At 50.2% G+C, this 21,996-nt stretch overlaps 1 protein-coding gene across 1 annotated transcript in view; it reads right to left on the bottom strand.

Moving 5' to 3' along the window:
• The window catches only part of PHACTR1 (phosphatase and actin regulator 1), a 216,292-nt gene that overhangs the window by 29,528 nt on the left and 164,768 nt on the right, over positions 1 to 21,996 (bottom strand). The window contains exons 6-7 of the mRNA XM_047101806.1: positions 20,198 to 20,445; positions 16,958 to 17,114 (exon numbers count right to left, since the gene is read on the bottom strand). Coding sequence (XP_046957762.1) covers positions 16,958 to 17,114; positions 20,198 to 20,445 — 405 coding nt within the window. The remainder of the gene's footprint in view (positions 1 to 16,957; positions 17,115 to 20,197; positions 20,446 to 21,996) is intronic.

Genomic DNA, 21,996 nt, shown 5'->3' with positions numbered 1-21,996 from the left:
CCAGGCGCCTCAAATGTAGTTATTCTCATGAAACTGTAAGTGCTTTCCTGTGGCATGATCATCTTTCATAAGACGTATCTTTCTGTATATGTGATGTAACAGACCAGATCCCTTCCTCCTCAATCCCCGTCCCCCACCTTTTTTCTTTCTGGCAGCATGGTGGATTTTAGGAATGTCTAAACAGTCTGGATTTGCATTTTTGCATTCTTTGGCAACCTTTTTGTTAATTCTAAAAGGATCAGGAAAGATGAATGGGAAGGGTTGACCTGTCCGGGAAAGGATCTATTTAATGGGAATGGGAAAACGGACTGATAGGGACACTTCGAATACATTTTACCTTGATTATACAGGAAACAGAAATGATTTCTCCCTACTTTCTTTTGGCTTTATCTACCCAATGCTCTGGGAGACCCCTTGTGAGAAGAGGCTGTCTCTCCTTAAATGTATTCCCCAAAAGGCGACCGGGAACTTAGAGCACGTAGCTACCAAAGGACTCTTAGTTCCCAGAGTGGTGAATGAGAGCCCACGTTCTTGTCCCTCCCTCTGGTTTTCTGCTTGACGTCCTCACGTTCTGGTCGCATGAGGTACATGGCCCACACAGCCCCTCACTCTCCCACGTGTGCACTTCGACAGTGGTACCCGGGCACAGGCAGGCAGCGTCTCAGGGCTGCAAGGCCCAGTACGAGCCCAGAGAAAACTGGGCAGATTCCATGAGTGGCCCTGGGCCATGATGGTCGTGTCCTTCCCAGGACCACCAGCAGAACCAGCTCCCGAGGTGTCAGAGGGCCCCCTCCGTCCTGAGGGAAATGGCTCACTGTGGAACATTCCCTCGTTCAGGAGCGGTCTCCTCCTCCGGGAGAGCACCCCGACTGCCACGTCTCTCACCAGGGAACACTGTGAGGCTGAGCCTTGCCTGAAAGCAGGATCCCACCCACGGGGGGACGCTCGGCCTCTCAGAGCACCGGAAGGCCTCCTTCTGGGCCTTCACAGGTGGTGGGGGGAGGGATGGGGGACCGTCAACCACAGCAGAGCACTAGGTCCTTCTCAGCACCCCACGTCCCCAGTCAGAACACGGGCTCTCCCGACATGGGCACACGTGGGGGGGGCGTGCATGTGTAAAGTACACATTTTCGTCACACAGTAAGTGTCCTACAGAGGTTCTGTCGGGCTCTGGTCACCTCAATCTTATTTTTTAAATTCTTCAAAAGTTTATTTGAGAGCAAGAGAAAGCGCGCACACGGGCTAGTGGGGGAGGGGTGAAGGGAGAGAGAGGGAGGGAGAGAATCCCAAGCAGGCTCAGCACAGAGCCTGACGCAGGGCTTGAACTCACCAACCGTGAGATCACGACTTGAGCCGAAACCGAGAGTCGGATGCTTAACCAGCCGAGCCACCCAGGCGCCCCCGGTCACCTCAGTTTTACACACATCCCACGTGTCTGTGGTTCCGAGGCTTGCTGGAACCTCCGTCATAACCTGTCTTCCCGTCTGTGCGAGGCTGGGTCTAGGTGTCCCCTGGATCTCCCGTCCCGAGGTTGGCGCTCAAGGAACCAGGTGCCAGTACTGGACGTCTCCTCCTCATGTCCCTCCTCCTGGCACGTTCGTACCTCTTCCTGGGGCCGGAATCCAGCTCCCGCAGCAAAAACAACACGACCCTCGTATCACTCCTGCTGAAACTCCCTTCCCAGCTGGGCCTGCTGGGCATGGCGTGTGGCCCCTCCTTTCTTGAGGACAACACACATCTTCTGCTACACGGATTCCCTCTCTCATCTGTCTGTACAGCCCATCCCTCCTCTGCTGGCCAAGGGCTCCTGGTTGCCCTTGAAGCAGCTTTTCTAGTCGCTCAGGTAATAAAGCGAATTTAAAAACAATGCACTATATCCCTAGTATAATCTGTGAAGCAATACGGGGCTTCAGATTTGGGCTAAGTAAGCAAAAGCAAATGGAATCATTCTGATTAGAGAAACTAGTACAGGGAACAGAACCCTCTCTGCGTGAAGATAAAGTTTCTCCATGTTAACGGGGAGATTTTAAGCTGATGCACTTCGTAAATGTCAATCTGCAGGAGGCAAGGCCACCTTCTCCAAATGTCCTCCGTCTAGATCCTTTAATGTGTCATTTCTTTCTTCTTCGGAGGGCCAGACAGTAAATACTTCAAGGTTGGTGGGCCATGTGATCTCTGTCACTACCACTCTACTCTGTCACTATACCAGGGAAAAGCCATTGAGTTCCATCCAAGTGGGATGTCCCAACAGGCCGGATGTGGCCCTCACGCTCTAGCTCGCGGCCCCTGCCACAGGGTGTCACCCGGCTCCTGAAAACCGTGCCCAGCGCAGTGGAACCCCAAGACGTGTCACAGCACACACAACGCGAATGGTTTTGGTTCCTCAATGCAAAATGGAAGGGTTCTTCTCTAGTCACGTGCTGTGTGGTTCTTACTCGCGTAAGAAGAGGCAATATGCCGGGTCCCCAACACACGAGACCGCGAACCTGAACACAACAATGCTCTCCTCCTCCTCGTCACGGCCATCACAGATCAAATATCTGGCAGACGTCCTGTCTCCCAGGCATCACCTCCCCTGCAGTGTTTTTTTAAGCCAACTGTCCCCATGCTATGCTCTTATCCTCCTCCCTCTGGGCTTCCGGGCTCCTGTCCCTTTCTCATGCGTTGGCCCACACGGGGGTTCAGTCTCGATGGCTCCACAGTTGGAGGAGAGCGGTGGCCGTGCGGCTGAGCTGTGAGCTCCCCCACTTACGGCACCCTTCCCTCAATAAGAGTTTTTGCCCCACCTTCCTTGGCCTTATGAGGATGATTTCTTCCTTCTCACGGGGTCCCTGACCTTAGGGCTCTGTTATCAACTCAACGGGAGGACAACTGTGATGTACATAAGGGAGATCAGAATGTCCTCTTGGATCCAGCCCATTGCCAGACCAAACGGGCTGTTTGAAATCTTTTATGGGAACAATGAATGTTTAAGAAAATGACCGACACAGTTTTATACATACCTCAGCATTCTATTACGAATAAATTATGAACCAGAGACCAGGTGACACACGGTGCAAACTTGTGACCGTTTTTTTTTTGTTGTTGCTAATTTCTCAAGGCGCCCGAACTGGAGACCGCACATAGGCTTTCAAAAAGAAAAGAAAAACAACGGGCTTATTTCATTTGTGTCTGGACGAAGCCACGTGGAGTTACGGTTCCTTCACGGAAAACGCCTGAGCATGTCCTTGTTGCCCTGCTTGTTGACAGTGGGGTGAGAATCAGATCTCACGGGCTGTGAAATCCCAAAGGACTCTGCTCGTCAAGGACTGTGAGGAAAGAGGGCGCCGTGACAGAGAACTGAGACACGGGGGGGGGGGGGCCCGGGGTCGGGAGGGGAGGTTCTCCAGGGATGTGCCGGACCCACACGGCAGGCTCCAGGCAGAAGCCGTCCACTTAGCCCTCACGAGTACAAAGGGGGTGCCAGGTCACACAAGGAGGGTGTCCCTGCATGGGACATGGGCCGGGCTTCTTGGGATGGACATACAGACAGCAGATTCCCTGGTTCGGTCAGGTTCAGGAGGGCAGCCCTGGTACAGGGTCATCAGTAACTCACGGGGAGACACAATCAACTACCCTCAGCATCTTTTCATTTTTTAATATTTTATTTATTTTGAGAGAGAGACGGAGCGAGCAAGCACGAGGGGGGCAGGGGCAGGGGCAGAGAGAGGAGGAGGGAGAGAGAATCCCAAGCAGGCTCCGTGTTGTCCGCGCAGAGCCCGACGTGGAGCTCGACCTCATGAACCGTGAGGTGACGACCCCAGCGGAGACCGAGAGTTGGATGCTCAACCGACTGAGCCACCCAGGCGCTCCTACCTTAGCGTCTTTTAAGAAGAGCTCGGTGCGGGCGCCTGGGTGACTCAGTTAGTTGAGCGTCTGACTTCGGCCCAGGTCATGATCTCGCAGTTCGTGGGTTCGAGCCCCACGTCGGGCTCCGTGCTGACGGCTCAGAGCGTGCTTCACATTCTGTGTCTCTCTCTCTCTGCCCCTCCCCTGCTTGTGCTGTCTCTTAAAAATAAATAAACTTTAAAAAGTATTAAAAAAAAAAAGAAAAAGAGCTTGGTAAGTTACAGTATAAAGATGAACAACACAAGGAAAATCCTAGAAGCCAAAAGGAGGGCTGGATTTAAGGTAGCGAAAACTCTTTTCAACAGACGGATTACCTGGGAGCATGCACTATTCATCTGCCTGCCTACTTTTTTTCCAAAGGAACTAACAAGGCTTCCCATTTTGAAGAACTATTGTTTTCACGATTCAACGGGCAAAGAACATAAAATTTTCATGATCACACTTCCTAAAATAGAAGCGCATTCACTTATATTTCAAAGGAATTGCCTTCAGAATCAGAGGGAAAAGCGATTCTCCAGGGTTTGTATCTTTGGATGATTTTTCCCGTTTATATTCTATTTAGTGAGAGCATCTATGCAGATTTCGAGGCTATTACAAAAATCTTTGCGTTGTAACCAAGAGTAAAATGAATGTAATGAAAGTAAATAAAATGAAGTGCTCTCATTAGCTTTTTGCACGCGATCCGCGGTATTTCGCCACTAAGCGAAGATGTGCGGGCAGACGGGAAAAAGAACTGTACTGCACATTTCTCAAGTGTAATCCAACTCTGCAATTTAAGTATTCAGGACGGTGTGCAAGCTCTCCGAGGGAGCTGCAGAAAAATCACCTGTAACGCAACCCGAAGCCGATTTTGGTGGGCGAGGCAGAAGGCACCTTACGTACCCTGGAAATTATCCCAGAGACCGGAAGTGCCAACTTCACCATCAAAACAAAGAACAAAGAAATCGTCAGAATACACGATTAGAGCTTCACTCATCCGAATGACAGCGAGAGCAGGCAAACTCCAGACTAAGGCACCAGATAAAGGATCCTCCAAAGTAGCTGCTCAGTCTTCAAGGTTATTGAGACTTTCCGAGCTATGATTCAACTTTATAGTTGAATCCCCATCTGCTAAGATGGGGAATCATCTCTTGCTTGGGCCTTTGACTGAAATGTTCTATGAGCTAATAAGCACGATCCAGGGGGGCACAGTGCCCATGGAAGAACCCACCTCTGTGAGAATTCAAGAATCCCTTTCTTCACGGGCCTTTTGATGACTGAAAATGCTCCTCAAAGGTTTAATTCAAAACCTCTGTTTTAAGTAATCTGTTTTTCTTTCAGACATGAATTGAGAAAAATAACTAAGAAGATGGCTTGTGAAACTCTTAATCAAATAACTGGCCTGTTTCTTCCAGAAAGACGTGAATATATTTCTCCCTTTTTGAGGGATATTAATTTTCTAAGTTAAAAACATTTTTTTTGAAATGTTTATTTATTTTTGATAGAGAGAGAAAAAGAAAGAGAGACAGAGTGTGAGCAGGGGAGGGGTAGAGAGAGAGGGAGACACAGAATCTGAAACAGGCTCCAAGCTGTGAGCTGTCAGCACAGAGCCCAACGTGGGGCTCGAACCCACGGACCACGAGATCATGACCTGAGCCGAAGTCGGACGCTTAACCGACTGAGCCACCCAGGTGCCCCAATTTTGTAAGTTTTTATTTACAAAGTTAACACACAGTGTGATAGTAGTTTCAGGTATATTAATTCTCCTCGAGATACAGGCACAAAGCCCATCGCAGAAGAAAAAAAAAGAAAATCCGAATAAGCCATTCTGAAAGCACCAGACCACATTTTGAGGTAGAATTCCAAGCAACAAGATTATCTTTCAACCAAAGATCGAAAGATACTTTGAATGCTTCTCAAGATAACTGAACTCTGTGTATTTATTGCCTCCTGGCAAGTTCACAAATGGCTCTGAGAGTCCTTTCCTGGATCACAGTGTGATAGAAATGACACGTCCTTATCTGTTTTAGTTTATAAGGGGACCAAAAGATTGTGGCGAGAAAAAGACTGTATCGCAGGAAAAGTGCTATGACAACTCGAGTTGAAGATGTTCCCATTAATGTGCTGGTTTCAGAGAAAATGGCTCTGAATCAAAGGTTTGGATTATTCAATATTTAAATCATCCCGCCCCCCCCCCCATCGACCCCCGCCATTCGTTTGGGAATAAAGGAAAAACATGGGAAGATAAATAGTCTAAGAAATTCATGCCAATAAAACCACGCGCTCCAGAAGAATCCACACTTTCCCCACAGAACTTGCCGCTTTGATCTTTTCCCAGAGTAAACCCGAAAACGAGTATGCCTTGACTAGCTCGTCTTAATCCTTTGAGAGGGATGGTTATCCAGCTACGTTTTTTAATGACGCTCAGCCCAGTGTTGTGCACACAGTGGATGCTTAACTAATAGTTTACTATAGAATTAATTTGTTGAAGCTGAGGGTCCGTGGTCTCCCTTAGTAACTTGTGGCCCTGGAAAGTTCACCTTACACCCATCCATTTGTACTTAAGCTAGTTTTTGCTTTGTTTTTCTTCTTTAGATGGAGGCAGTGTTTATTTGGGGGGTCTCTTTTTTCTCTAAGTGAGATGATTTTCAATGCTATGAGTTGCTTTACTCAACTGGACCTCAGGAGCAATTCATCATCCACTGACGCCTTTCGCGAGCATGCAGGGACGCTGGCCCCAACACACACTCTCCAAGACTCTTCTCGTGGTCTGCTCCCCTCGGAGAAACCGTGCTCTCTGCCTTCTAACCGCCAACTGGCTGCCTTCTATACTTCGGCCAACAGTGGAAAGGCCTTTATTTATGTTTCATTTGGGACAGATGGAAACTGGGTATACTTAAAATGTGAAATGATTTTCTCAGATTAACACATCCATCACCTCGTGTCATAAGGTACCTTTTTTTTTTTTTTTGATGTGTGGTGAGGACACGTCAGATATACTCTCTTGGGAAATTACAGTATACGATGTGTTACCTACCATTTGTTTTAAATGTTTGTTTGAGAGACAGCACGCATGCACCCACACATGAGCGAGGGGGGTGGTGCAGAGAGAGGTAGAGAGAATCCCAAGCAGGCTCCGTGATGTCAGCATGTAGCTGAATGTGGGGCTCGATCCCACGAACCGTGAGAACATGACCTGAGCCCAAATCAAGAATTGGAGGCTCAACTGATCGAGCCACCCAGGCGCCCCCACTATGTGTTACTATCAACTCTCATTGCCATGCTGTTCATTACCTGTTCCAGAACTTATTCATCTTAGAACTGAAAGTCTGGGCGGCTTGATCACAGACTTGCCTTTGCCCCCCCCCCCCCCCCCCCGCAACTCCCCAGTCTCTGGTAATTACCATTCTACTCTCTGTCAAGTCTGTGTTTGATCTTTTTGGGTTTTTAAGACTCTCCATACAAGTGAGTTTGTGCAGTATTTGTCTTTCCACGTCTGGCTTATTTCACTTAACATAACGTCTTCTGGGTTCATCCATGCTGTTGCAAATGGCAGAATTCCCTTCTTGTTTTAAAGACCGTGTACCATTCCCACTGTGTAATATTCCCACACCCCAGTTTCTGGAAAGTCTTTTAATCGAGTCTGTTTTAGATACGATGGCCCCTTTTATATGACTGGCACCATGACAGGAACCCTTAAGGAAAGAAGGACTATGACAAACGCTGGCTGGCTAGAGTTGTAGTTAAGGTACTTTGTGCTCATCAAATACTACAAATGCTCTTCACCTTCTCCAGCCTCTCCTGCAGTTGGGTTGGAGTCATAAGCCTCGTTCTCATTGGTGGGTTTTAAGCAGAAGCGATGTGGATTATCTCCTCTACTCCCTCTTCCCTGGCTATGGAGATGCTGGAGTCATGTGTTCTAGAAGCGTGTGACGGCTATATGATGGAGAGGCCATCTGATCCACATAAGGCTTTACTCCAGTGAAAAGCAAACCTTTACTGCCTTAGGCCACTGGGATTTAGGATTTGCCTATTAGGGCAAATAGCATGACTTATTCTGAGTAGTGAGAGGCTGGCATAATATTAACACTCAAATTCACAGACAGAGGGAAGGAACCAGTGTTCGTTATCTGGGACAATTGAAAGAATTACTCATTTAGAGCTCTTGATGACCTTGGGTGGAAGGTCCATTTTACAGAGGTAGACACTGAGGCTGGACGGGAACCCAGCCAGTAAATGGAGGATGGCACTTTCAATCTAAGGTCTAGCTTCATAGGCCTGGATTGTTCTTTCTCCTCAGACCACTGCTTCCCAAACATCAGTGTGTGTCAGAATCATGCTTGTTACAATGCAGATGTCTAGGTCCCATCCTCAGAATTTCTGATTCAGAGTCTGGGTGGGGCCTGAAAGTATGCATTTCAGCAAGTTCTCAGGATACGCTAATGCCACTGACCACACTGTGGGAACCAGCGCGTGGATCCCCTCGCTCCCCACATTCTATCAGGCAGGAGTGTCTCTAGACTCAAACCTCAGCTCTTCCTACCCCCTGTGGGCAGTGTTCCTGAAATGCAATAAAAAGCCCAGTGAAGTCCAAGATGGAAGGAAATCTCCTATCCCTTCCTCCTTCCATAGCTTCTCTCTCTCTTGAGGACATCTGCACACATAAGACGGAGCCCCTGTTCCAGAATTCCACCACCATCCCACACAACTCCCGCCCAACCCCGGGTACCTGGGATGGAAATTCCGTCCAACACAAAAACTAAACCAGACTAAACATTTTTCTTAGCATGTCTGCCTCAAATAGGAAAGTCTGGGGTTTGAAAGATGTCTTTCTCTCTGCTGCTTATCACCTCTACGATCCTCAGCTCGGTTTCCTCACCTACACGAAGCGATCCCAACAACGGCCATCTTGCAGGGTTGAGATGAAAATTATCAGCTCAAATGCCAGTGGGAAAGCTTGTTATCAACAGAGAGGCCTCTGGAGTCTTATGTAATGTTATGTCCGGGGCCATCACCCTGAGTGGTTGCCTCTGAATGCAGACAGGCTGATTCCTCTCTCACCCAGCCAAATATTCCAAGAGACAGAAAGGGCCTTTCTGCCGTCCGCTAAATTAACGACAAACAAGCATGATCATTGCAGAGTACCCCAATAACGACCCGGACACAAATCACCGGAGAACTAAAAGGGCCGTTAACAACTTAAAATGTGGCCATACAGCAGCCTGGAAGATGCCCCCATTCTCTGCTTCGTCTGTAGCAGAACACAGAGTTGCACCCTCCCCGCCGCAGCGCCCCAGATTTGACATGCTGCTGGCATGAAGAATCCGCTGTTCAGAAAAGCTATGAAGCAGAAAACAAAATGAGACTCCCTGTCCCCCCCCAGTGATGGCCACTTTTTTTTTTTTTTTAACCTTGGCAAGTTTTAAACATAGACGGATTCTGTTTTCGCTGAGTAGAAAGCAGCCCTTTTGCCCGCCACCCCTTCCTGTACGATGGAAAAACAGACAGCCGGGGCAGCTGCGAGTCACAAGCACAGAGCCCTGGAAGTGCCTGACAAGATGTGGCTTTGTTCCTTGACATCCCCCATAAGGCTTGCAAAGTGCAATCCTGCCCTTCCCGCCACCCTGGACACACACACACACACACACACACACACACACACACACGCACGCTGTCAGGGCTCAGAAAGCCCGTCTTGGTAACAAGACGTCAAGAACTCTGTCTTCACTGCATTTCTTAACAGCTGGAGGGGGGAGGCGGATGCCATGACCCGCTTTCCCTTCTTCCCCGGGTCCCCCCCCCGGGCTGGGCTCCGTGCCACGGCCACCACCACCACTGCCACGGTCAAGATGCCGGGGATGACCATGATGGAGCCGCCTGGCCTGCAAGGCGGGGTCTACAAGGCACCCCTCCCAAAGTACACTCGGCTCTACTTTCCTCCTTCCTCATTGGAGTGGGGGCTCGCGGTGACTCGTGTCCGGGCGCACTCAGCCAAAGTTGAACTGAACTCATAGAGCCTTCGAGTCTTATCCCTATTTTTAGGACGTGCTTATGCAGCAGCAGAAATTACCTTAGCCTGGGGAGGGGCGCCTGGGTGGCTCAGTCGGTTGAGCGTCCGACTTGGGCTCAGGTCATGATCTCGCAGTTTGTGAGTTCGAGCCCCGCGTCGGGCTCTGTGCCGACAGCTCAGAGCCTGGAGCCTGCTTCGGACTCTGTGTCTCCCTCTCTCTCTCTTTGCCCCTCCCCTGCTCATGGCTCTGTCTCTCTCTGTCTCAAAAATAAAATAAACAATAAAAAAAATTAAACAAAGAAATTACCTAGCCTGGGGAGATGCCAGCTCACGCTTTGCATCGGTCCTTAGATTTGGGGGGTGTGGGGAATGCTGTTTGCCACCTCAGAATGAGAGTCTGGTGTGGCTGACTGATGGCGGCATTTTCCCAAACCACAAGCGGTGAGCAAGCTACAGTTACAAGTCAGAATGACTGTCTTTTATTGTCTGTGCCACGAGCATAAGAAATGGATTTCCATTTTCTCCCTTGAACGCTGCACTCTGATTTAACGCAGGACCTAATCCTCTGCACGTATCACTTTGTGTTCTGCTCGTGGGGACTCTAGTTGTGAGCGACCTGGCAGCGGAACACACGGATTTAGCACACTCTTTCTCTCTACCACGTTATTACATTCTAAATACGAGGCAATAACATAGTAAGTTCCAGGGAGATTTTCCCACTGGCCCCATCTCGTTCACCACCCTCCGCCAGAATAACGATAGCGACTCGCTAAGTGACGGGGACCGTACCCAGCGAGGAGGAGAGGAGAATTTTCGTACTTCTCAAAGGAGGGTTCTACCTCTGATCCGGACCTGGAGCTTAGTGCTGGTTTTCATACCTTAGGGGTACGTTCGAACGATCAACGAGCAGCAGGTGCTTCTGAAATCCTTCTGACTCCCAGACTCATGGGCATGGAGGAAAAAATCCAAATTAACGTATTCTTCAGGAGTCATCTGACTAAACTCCCAAGACAGAGAACGCTGGATCACGAGCTCTCTCTAGGAACGTGGTGGACTGCTTTAAGGATCCATCCACAAAAATACCTACATGCAAATGAATTTGGACTCTACAAGATGTTAATTCCCAATTGCTGCCGATACACACATACAACGCTCTCACATTTACGCACATGACGCACAGAATATTCCCATCTCAAAATCTCAGCAAAATGCGCAGCGCACTTCCCCACAGAAGGTAGGATTGTGTCACACGGACGAAAGAGTACGTCTTCCAGGTCAGAGGTCAACACCAGGGACCCAGGCAGAGATGCGCTTCCCAGGGTTGGATTTGGTCCATAAATGTATTCTCCTTGCTCTGTGCCAAGTTTTAAAAATTTGGAACTGTCATTTAAACAAATCCGGATTTTGTTTTCAGAGGATATGACAAACTAGTCCTTCATTTCTGCAAAACAACAGGGGCTAAAGGTGAATGGTGCCAGTCCCTTTATTTATTAAAAAAATTTTTTTAATGTTTATTTATGTTTGAAAGACAGCGAGTGAGCGAGCGCAAGCAAGTAGGGGAAGGGCAGAGAAAGGAGGAGACGCAGAATCCGAAGCAGGTCCTAGGCTCTGAGCTGTCAGCACAGAGCCCGACGTGGGGCTTGAACTCACGAACAGCGAGATCGCGACCTGAGCCGAAGTCAGATGCGTAACTGACCGAGCCACCCAGGTGTCCCGTGCCAGTGCCTCTGTGCCCAACACTCTCTGTTAACAATCTCAGAGCTGTCTGCTTCACTTATGTTCACTCTCCGGCTGCCCCCACATGCATTTGCGGTTGGGGCCCCTTTCCTAGCTAGACCCACTTTATACCTCCCCAAACGTTATGGGTTGAATCATATCTCCCCCAAATCTGTAGGTTGGAGTCGTAACCCAGTACCGCAGAATAAGACCTTATTTAGGGACAGGCTCTTCACAGGGATAACCAAGTTAAAACAAGGCCATTATGGTTGGGCCCCAACCAATATGACTGGTCTCCTTATAAAAAGGGGAAATTTTGACACAGAGCTGTACTCCCAGGGAGATGAGATAAACACACAGGTCAATCAGGGTGATGCATCTACAGCAAAGAACACTTTGAGAAGCTTAAGTCTCTTCCTTTGATCCTCAGGTGGAATCATAGGGAAATGGCCTGAATCTCTGGACACGTCTGGTCCAGAAAAAGGACATCCCAAAGAGGAACATCCTTCCCCAAACCAAGCGTGGCTTTCAAGAGCTTCCCCACGGAGATGTTTCCAAAGACAAGTGGGGGCTGGGCGCGCACCCGCTCAGGCCGGTGCTGAGAGATTCTGGTCAACCGTGGCTGCAAAAAAGGTGAAGGCACTTCACCTGAGCGAGAGGCTGATATTTCAAGGGAGGAGAGATATTTTCGGGGGGCAAGTGTGTGAGGGAAGCAGACCGCCTCAATCCCCACTTACTCCTGAGCGTGCATTAGATTACGCGCTCCTACATCCACTGCCCAGGTGCCTTCCGTTTGATTTTTCTTCCCAGGCTTCTCTCCTCCCTCTGTCTCATCTAAACGTTCCAGAGGGCACTCGAGCGGACGGCGGAGAGGGTCTCGGTAGGAGAGGACCGAGCCGGCTAGGTCTGGAGAGCTGACAGCTCCCTGAGAGGTCTAAGTCCACTGGCTGCTGAGTGATCATGAACGAGCCATGTTCCAGAGTCTTAGTTCCCTCCTTTTAAAACAAGCAGTCCTGGTGACTTACAGAACAATTTGCTTTCTAAAGGATAGTTCAGAGACAACAGCATGATGTTTTTAGGCGTCAGGCTTCTGCGCAGTCTCTGAAAGCCCCCTTCCCAGGGGCTCTGTGCCCTGCAGGGGAGTCTCACTTCCTGGCCCGGTCGACACCCCTGGCTGGAGAGCGGAGAAGGAACAGAAGTCACATCCCTGGCTGATCAGGAGGCCACTTGAGCTACGGACACTGAGAGCCATGGCTCCCTCATTTCTTCTGTGATTTTGGGGGGGGGGTGGGTGGTAAATCGGTGGCAAATAAAATGGGATCCTGTGGACTGAATATTTCTCGCGGGAGGATAACCAGCTTGGTAAAGGAAAAGAACTAGGAGAGGATCCGACAGCTAAGAGCACACACTTGGGCTGAGCACCTCCTACGGTCCAGCCCGGAGGGCTCCTGAGAAGAGACCCAGACAGAGAGCAGAGCGGTCTTGCATTTGGGCGGGGCTCCAGTGGGCTGAGGGACTACCCTGAGGTTCTACGTTTCCATGGACCAGAGGTCACGGGAGATGAAAAGTCTTCCTCACATAGCCCTGAGAAGGGCCCTTTGACCTGGGGACTCTATGCTTTTTGAAAACTCCATCAATAGGGGCGCGTGGGTGGCTCTATCAGTTGGTTAAGCATCCAACTCTTGATTTCAACTCATGTCATGATCTCAGTTTTGTGAGTTCGAGCTCCATGTCGGGCTCTGCACAGAGCCTGCTTAGGATTCCCTCTCTGTCTCTGTGTCTCTCTCTCTCTGCCCCTTTCCTGCTCATATTTTCCATCTCTCTCAAAATAAATAAACATAAAAAACTATAAAAAAAACTCCATCAATAAAATCTAGGCATGCACCCCCACATATGCCATTTCTTTTAGCCACACACAAGTGCACTCATATACCACACACACACACACACACACAAGCAAGAATGATACACAATACATTTAAATAGAAGTCCTGCTACTTGTGTCCCCCCGACACCCAAGTAGATGGGCTTGCTCGCCCCTTGGTTCTCTGCACCCATCCTGAGTCTGTATACAGAAGGCGCAGAGCAAATGTGCATCCGGCGGACCATGTTCATGTCTCAAGGGCAGTCCACATTTCTCAAATGGCAACCGACTGTCAAGACACCCAGATGGCTCCCTGATTGGGGTTCTGGAGAGTGTGCCCAATGGCATCCATGAGAACATATTTTTGAAAGGACAATGTTTTTGCATTCTCTGCCTTATGCTTGACATCGTTTTATGTGGTGTTTCTGCTTCCCACCCCCAAGCTGGGAGCATTCTTGGAACGCTGCTTTGTTTGTTTGTTTGTTTTATGCTATTAACACTGCCAGGCTAACATTAGGTTTTGTATCTTGCTTGTCACTCCGTAAGCACAACAGACTTGGCCTCGTGTTTTTCAAAGCAGGTAAGATTTCTAGCCCTTCTGTGCCACCTCCAGCAGCCAAAGAATGCCACAGCCCCGCAGCAAACTCAATGCAGATTCCTAACATTCTTTTAATGACTTTTTCGATAATTAAGCTCACAAATGGTGGAAGATGATCAGATGACCTAATCTGATCCCCTCGGGTTAGGGAGTGAGGGCCCAGGGAAGGCAGGTGCCTGCTTAGGAAACTGCAGAAACCAGAGCTAGAACCCAAGGTTCCTGTCCTACAACTAGTTCTCTCCACCACTGTCACCTTCTGGTTCTCAGAAAGTCCCTTCCATTCGGCCCTGGCTCCAGGATAAATGAGTGGCTGTGAGCACAGAGCTGGGTTCTCATTCTAAAGGGAACGGTCTCGAAAACTCCTTGGGTGTGAATCAGTGGCCGCACTATGTTGAAGGTGGGCTTGAGATGCAGACTGGCCTGGCCGCTGGAGACCATAGTACTCAGTCAGCCCGCTCAACACTTCTGACAATCCTCTCTCTTTAAGATCCACTTTCTACATCTAGAGATGCCCGGGGTCTTACTGCAAGGAAATAAACTCCCTAGCTGGAAGAGGGAGCCAAGACGGGGTGAACTCGGAGCAAGGATGCCGGCCAGCTCAACACCTCAAATATGCCCAATGCTGCCCTTCCTACCCCCCTCTTTCTCCCCGGGCCACCATCAGGGTGAAAGAGGCTGGCGAATGGTAACCTTCAGTGGATTTTAGGAATTCCAGGCAGTAGCTAAGTGTTGTTAGAAGAGGAAGGGTTGGGAAGGGGTGATGTTCAAGGATAACTTGAACTTGATGTTCAAGGGTTGATGTTCAAGGAGGACTTTTTCCGGCACGTGCATGGTCTAGGTCTCTTCCCATCTGCCGGCCGGTCATGGCGGCCAGATGGGAACTTGGGTTCAGGCAGGAGAAGCTGGGGGCTGTCTCCCTTTTGGGGAGTATGTTCTGGGACAGCAATTTCCTGTTTCACTTCGTCGCTTACCTCCGGGTGGAACACCTCTACAATGGGTAAGCAGAGAAGCCAGCCGTACATCTGCTTTTTACACCGCGCCCACCCCACCCCCCCGACCTGTCTCTCTTTCCCCAGTGAAGATGCCACCCTGGGCGGCCAGATGTCCTGGCTTCTCCCTGACATCATGTCCCCCAGAGAACTCCCCCATTTCCCCCCTCACATGCCTGGGCTCTGCTTGTTCGGCAGCAAAGCCGGGGGAGTGGGAAGTGAGGAGAACAAACACAATAAAGGGTGCTGACCCTTGGCATGAGGGAGCTGCCCTTCGAGAAGATGGGCTGGGCTCAAGAAATGGCTCTTTCTTTCTTCCCCGAGTCCCACCAAGGGCCGGCCCTATCTGTATTAGGTGCAAAACGGAACAAGCCGGCTCAGGAAGCAGCCCACACCTATAGCCACCCATCCCACCCCCAGAAAGAGAAGCTGGTTATACCCTGGGAGTGGCGCGGTCTCCAGGAGGGATGATAATAGGGAGGAGGCTCTGAGCAGTCGCTGAAGGAGGACAATGAGGACAAGGGGTGAGCGCTGCGTGGACAGAAATGTCTGTTCCAGGAAAGGAACAACGTTTAACGAGCCAACGATGGGACAGGCTCTCCGGGGCGCTGGAAGGAGCCGTCACCACAGTTTTCAGAGAGATGTGGATCACTAAACTCCGAACGGGTTACCGCATTCGATGAGCGTGTGTGAGAGGCAGGTGGTGACCGATTTGCATCCTAGGACTCTAAAGGCGGCAGAAGGGAGACCATATCGTCCATCAGCGTCCGACGAGTTACACAGCCCTGCACCAGGGAAACAGCACCCTCCAGACCGAAACCAAGTTGACCACGAGACAGGAGCTGCCCCGGAAGTAAAGAACTAAATCCGCTGGGAGGGGAGAATACCAGCACGCCGCTGGGTGACGGCTATGCCTCTGTTAGCTCTTTATACACCACTTTCCTCACTTGTCCTTGAGGAGACCACGAAAGCTACCTGCCGGACTTGATGGGAGGAGAAAACGAAATAATAACAGATGACTGAGTGTGTACTGTGGGCCACGGATGGGCCTGAAGGCTTTCCTTATGCTTCTGAATTCTTGCAACTCCCATTTTACCATTGCAGAAACACAGGCGGAGAGGAAAAGTGACTCACTCAAGGCGACTGTGCCAAGAGGCAGAGCACAGCCCAAACCCTGGGCACAGCGCCTCCTACAAGGGAAGGGGCTCGGTGTGCCAGCTCCTAGAACAGAGAGGCGGTGTCATGCACGTGGCCAAGAGGGGGCGCTCTGGAGCCATTCTGTGCAGCACCGCGCGGGTAACTACAGTTCTCCACCCCTGGTGTACTCCTCTGTAAAATGGGCACACAGATGCCCATTTCGTAGCGAGGCTCAAGGACTAAGTGACTCAATACGCGCAAAATGTGTAGGAGAAATGCCAGGCACATAATACACGCTCTGCTAGCGTTAGCTGATACATCAACATGCCCTAGCTTATAAACACACGCACGGGTGTTTAACACACGATTGTAACATGCTTGCTACACCTATGTCTGTAATAGCTGCAAATACGAGCCACCGCTCAGGTTAGCAACGAGGCCCGATTAACCTGTGGTCCCCTCTAGTTGCACAGCGTAGCAGAAAATGTATTTATCTGACTGCTTTGGGCCTCGCCAAGCCACAACCCCTACGGATGCAGGCGGTCCCGTCTTATTGGATGGTGGCGCTTCTCCCTGAACCTTTCTTCAAGTCAAATTCCCAAGACCTGGTTGAGTCTTGAAGGGGAAGGGGCTATAAAAGCAACCCTGGAAAAGTGGAAAGCTTTCCGCGGACCTTTCCGGCCGGCAGCTGTTCAAGGGGCGCCCGGGCCTGACCTGGGGATGGAAACTGGATTCTACTCAAGTCCGCGGAGCTGACGGCCGGCGGGCTGACCTACCTCGTGAGCTTGCTGCCGATCTGCTGCCTCAGCTCCAGTCTCTCTTCATCCGTCTGCCTGGGGAGGATGTTCTTCTCTTCCAGCTCCCGCTTGGAGGGCCTGTTGCTGAGTTTGATGGCTAAGGAGTCCTTCCTGCACACCTTCATGGCCAGGGAGGCTGCAGGAGGGAGAAGCGAGTCATTAATGCTGATGCAAACCTGCCTGTCCTCCTGGCGAGGCTGGGCCTCAAGGTTAAAGGCAGGAAGGCCGACATAATGGGTTTAACACCCGGCATAATGGGTTTACCACCTGGGAGTGGCTAAGGCCTCATTCGAAGCGCTCACTGATAGAATTCCCGAAAGCAGCAGGTTCCAGGTGCCTTGCAGGTGAGGGTCCCAGCTCCCCCAGGAACCCCCAGCAGGCAGGCAGCATCACAAAGGAGGGCTGGCGGGGCCTGGGGAGGGCAACAGAATGCAAGACAGAGTGGTCAGAGGCCCTGAGGAGCTGTGGGAGCTTCGAAGAGGAGAAGGGGCCGACAGCAGAGGAGAAGAGGGGACAGAGGCCACTTGGGGCCAGCAGTGGCTGGCGGCCCTTTGCAGGGGGGAAGCCTCCGAGATGACGGAGAAGTCAGGTAATCGCAGGAGACCCCGGGGTGTGTGAAGGAAAGTATAGTTGGGCAAAGTTGGTGGAGTCTGGGGCGAGAGTGGAGGCAAGATCATTCCAACAGGGAACATTCTGGGATTGAGCAGAGGAGGGGGCTTCCCTATGCCTGGAATGCATCTATGGTTCTCAACCAAGGGCGATTTTGCATCTCTCTACCCCCAACAGGGACAGACTTGGCAAAGTCTAGAGATATTTTCCAGTTGTCAAAACTGGGGTCTTGGTGGGGGCGGGAGGGTGCTCCTGGCATCTAGCGGGCAGAGGCCCGGGGTGCTGCTGAACATGCTACGATGCACAGGGTAACCACTCCCCCCCCCCCCCCCCCCCAGTGAAGAATGATCTGGTCCAATGTCAGTGGTGCCGAAGCTGAGAACCCGTGGTATAAATCGTTCAATTCTCCAGGCAGGAAACGGTGAGTAGAGGCTGGGAGCCACTCCCACTCAGGGGTCCCCTGGGCTTTGGTGACCCGTCTGTGGTTCTCTCTCTTCGATGTTATTTCCACTACCTCATTGCTTGCTCACCAGGCCTCTTCTCAGCTCTCCAGTTCAGCTAGCTGTCTGAAGCCTGGTGCGTGTAAAGCAACAGCGAGAGGCTGGGAAGTTCCATGTTTGGGGGAGGGTTCCTTTAGATTTTATTTAATAGTGCTGGTCTTTCTTCCTCCACTGGTCTTTTTTTTTTTTTTTAACATTTATTCATTTTTAGGGGCGTCTGGGTAGCTCAGTCGGTTGAGCATCTGACTTTGGCTCATGATCTCATGTTCGTGAGTTTGAGCCCCACGTTGGGCTCAGTACTGACAGCTCAGAGCCCAGAGCCTGCTTCAGTTTCTCTGTCTCTCTCTCTCTCTCTGACCCTCCCCTGCTCACACTCTGTCTCTCTCTCTCCCTCAAAATAAACATTCAAAAAAAAAGAATTTTACCATTTCTTCATTTTTGAGAGACAGAGCATGAGGGGGGGGGCAGAAAGAGAGGGAGACACAGAATCTGAAACAGGCTCCAGGCTCTGAGCTGTCAGCACTGAGCCCAACACGGGGCTCGAACCCACCAACGGCGAGATCATGACCTGAGCCGGAGTCAGATGCTCAAATAACAGCCACCTAGGTGCCCTGGTCTTGTCTTTTTTATGTTATGTTATGTTATGTTATGTTATGTTATGTTATGTTATGTTATGTTATGTTTATTTATTTTTGAGAGAGAGAGCATGAGCGGGGAAGGGGCAGAGAAAGAGGAGGACAGAGGAACCGAAGGGGGTTGTGCATGATCAGCACGGAGTCCATTGTGGGGCTCGAACTCAAAACAGTGAGATCATGACCTGAGCCAAAGACAACTGCTCAAGCGACTGAGCCCCACTGGACTTAGAATAAGGGCCTGGGAATGAGACCTAGAGGGCATCAAATCCTAGCACTGCCTCTTAGACAGATGTGAGGCTCTGGGCCAGTTCCTTTCCTCTCTTTATTCTTCCTTATCTGTGAAATGGGACCACAGTACCCATGCCACCGGGTGTTGTAAGATGCACATAAGACAATAAGATTTTAGCATACTGGCAGGCACACGGTATATATTCAGTAAAAGGTTGCTATTATGGAACTTCATTAAAAAGTTGACCAAATAGGGGTGCTTGGGTGGCTGGGTTGGCTAAGCACCTGACTCTCTCTTTTTAAAAATTTTTTAATGTTTATTTATCTTTGAGACAGAGAGAGACAGAGCAGGAGCAGGGGAGGGGCTGAGAGAGAAGGACACACAGAATCCAAAGCAGGCTCCAGGCTCCGAGCTGTCAGCAAAGAGCCCGACGTGGGGCTCGAACTCATGGACCGTGAGATCATGACCTGAGTTGAAGTCAGACGCTTAACCGACTGAGCTACCCGGGCACCCCAAGCACCTGACACTCGATATCGGCTCGGGTCATGATCTCACGGTTTGTTGAGATCCAGCCCCACATCGGGCTCTGAGCTCGCAGCACAGAGCCTGCTCGGGATTCTCTCTCTCGCTCTCCCTCTCTCTCGTCCCCTCCCCTGCTTGCTTTCTGTCTCAAAATAAACAAACATGAAAAACTTACAAAAAAAAAAAAAAAGCTGGCCAAATAATCAGTGCGTACTCACTTAACTACAATTTACTATTCACGGCCAGAATGACAGCTTTGGGGCTTCGCTTTCTTTTTTTCCCTTGCTTCCCTTGGGTCTTTGGCGCAGGTGAAGGCCTTAAACGAGAAATTTAAATTCAGGCCTTCTGGAACACCGAGGTACATTTACAAATGAATTTGTTGCATACACAGTGGCTAGTATTTCTGAGTACTTTGTGGACTGGAACTGAGTTTCAGGGTCCCTCCCTCATTTTTTTTTTCCAGAAACGGGGTCGGATCCCAAGGGAAGCAGTCAGAAGAAGAAAAAGCCACCTAGGAGATAAGAAAGGAGCAGCGTGATGGTGCAAGTTTTGCAGCTATGAGGGTCCCTGGGGGACATTTACCCTTTCATCTTCCTCACTGAGCTGCCCTATGACCCCGGGCCAGTGGACGCCCGGATTGGAACCCAGAGCGGAGGGCAGCTCCCCCCATGAGCCCCGCCCTCCCCCCTCCCCGGGGAAGAGCTGGGGGGGGGCGGGTACCCACTGGTATACAGAGAGCTGTCACCCTCCTCCTCCTCCTCCTCCTCTTCCTCTTCTCTTGTGTAGAGGCAGGAAGAGTCTTCGTAGTCGGATTCATGAGGCACGTTTTCTTTATTGTCATCACATTCAATCACGACGGTTGGCACTTGTCTTATTTCTGGAAGGCCCAGAGGTCCTGCTTTTGTGACGCCATCAGCGGAGTGCAAAGCAGAGCTGTGGTAAGAAGTGGAACAGGGGACCCGCTGCTCAGAGCTGTTCGAAGGCAAGAAGCAGACAGACCATTAATTCTGGCTAACATGTCACATAAATGCATCAGAACCTTTCTAAAACTCCGATGTCCCCGTCCTCAGGGACGAAGGGTCTGCCGGGCATTTCAAGTCCCATTTCTTATCTCCTAGCTAAACATTTCAGGGCAGAACTTCCTGACGGATGGGGATGAGGCTTTCACAGCGGTGTGGATCGACCTAATGCTCGTCCGCTGTACCCGTTAAAATGGTTAGCATGGTAACAATGTTTTTGTCTTGCGGATGCATCACAATTTAGAAACATAAAAACACGTTTTTTTTTTTTGAAATAATTTGAATTCCAGAAATATTTACGGTGAAGACACACATCTCCAAGTGTCAGAGGAAGGTTCCTTTGCACACCCACATGTTTCACAGAAGGAGTAAAAGCACCGATTTGAGGGGAAAGCTAGGGATCCAGGAAAGAAAGAGAGAACGCAGGAGGTTCTGGCTTTCAAAGCTACACAGCAATGACTGGGAGGGGCTGAGTGTGGCAGAGACTGAAATAGTTTTTTTTTTTTATTTTTTCAATGTTTATTTATTTTGAGACAGAGGGAGAAGAGAGCGGGGAAGGGGCAGAGAGAGAGGGAGAGGGAGACGCAGAATCCGACAGAGGCTCCAGGCTCTGAGCTGTCAGCACAGAGCCGATGCGGGGCTCAAACCCATGAACCATGAGATCATGACCTGAGCTAAAGTCAGACACTCAACCAACTGAGCCACCCAGGTGCCCCAGGAGATTGAAATAATTTTGAATGTCATGGACAGAGACGTAGAGGAAGAGTAGAGGCGGGACCACGAGGCTGGAGATGCATGTGTGACCATCAGGGTCAACAGGGTCCTGGATGCCTTAGAGGGATTCCTCTCCCAAGGACAGTGTCAGACTCTCAGCAGCCACGGGTCATGTCAGTCTGGTTATTTCGTAGATCAGTTGTCCAGGGGACAATGATGACGTTCTTGGCTTGACCTCTTAAATTGAACCCATTCAGATAAAATATATATTTTAATTAAAAATGGTTTGCTTCATTATGAAAACCATTTAAGTTCACTGTAGGCAAATTAGGAAGCGCATAGCAAAAATTAAAAAAAAAAAAAACAGGGGCACCTGGGTGGCTCAGTCGGTTAAGCTTCCGACTTCAGCTCAGGTCATGCTCTCACGGCTTGTGAGTTTGAGCCCCGCATCGGGCTCTGTGCTGATGGCTCGGAGCCTGGAGCCTGCTTCCGATTCTGTGTCTCCCCCTCTCTCTCTCTCTGCCCCTCCACCCACTCACACTCTTTCTCTCTCCTTCAAAAATAAATAAATGCTAAAAAAAAATTTAAAAGACAGAAGGCTCCAAATTGTCTCCAGAGGATGAAGAAAGGAGAAAGATCGTGCAAAGGAAGGTAAGAGATTCAGCCTCACGGCTAGGCCGTGATAAACAAGAGGCCGTGGTTTCTCCTCCTTCACAACTGGTGCAGGGGAGACTGAGGCCTCGAGGACAGGACCGTAAGGAGGGCCCGCCGGCCACGGTGGCAGGTGCGA

Source organism: Lynx rufus, unplaced genomic scaffold (assembly GCF_022079265.1).
Source record: "Lynx rufus isolate CCGP_SWC_20201006 ecotype Redwood Valley unplaced genomic scaffold, mLynRuf1.p SCAF_6, whole genome shotgun sequence".
NCBI lineage: Eukaryota > Metazoa > Chordata > Mammalia > Carnivora > Felidae > Lynx > Lynx rufus.
This window is presented reverse-complemented; position numbering and strand designations above follow the sequence as displayed.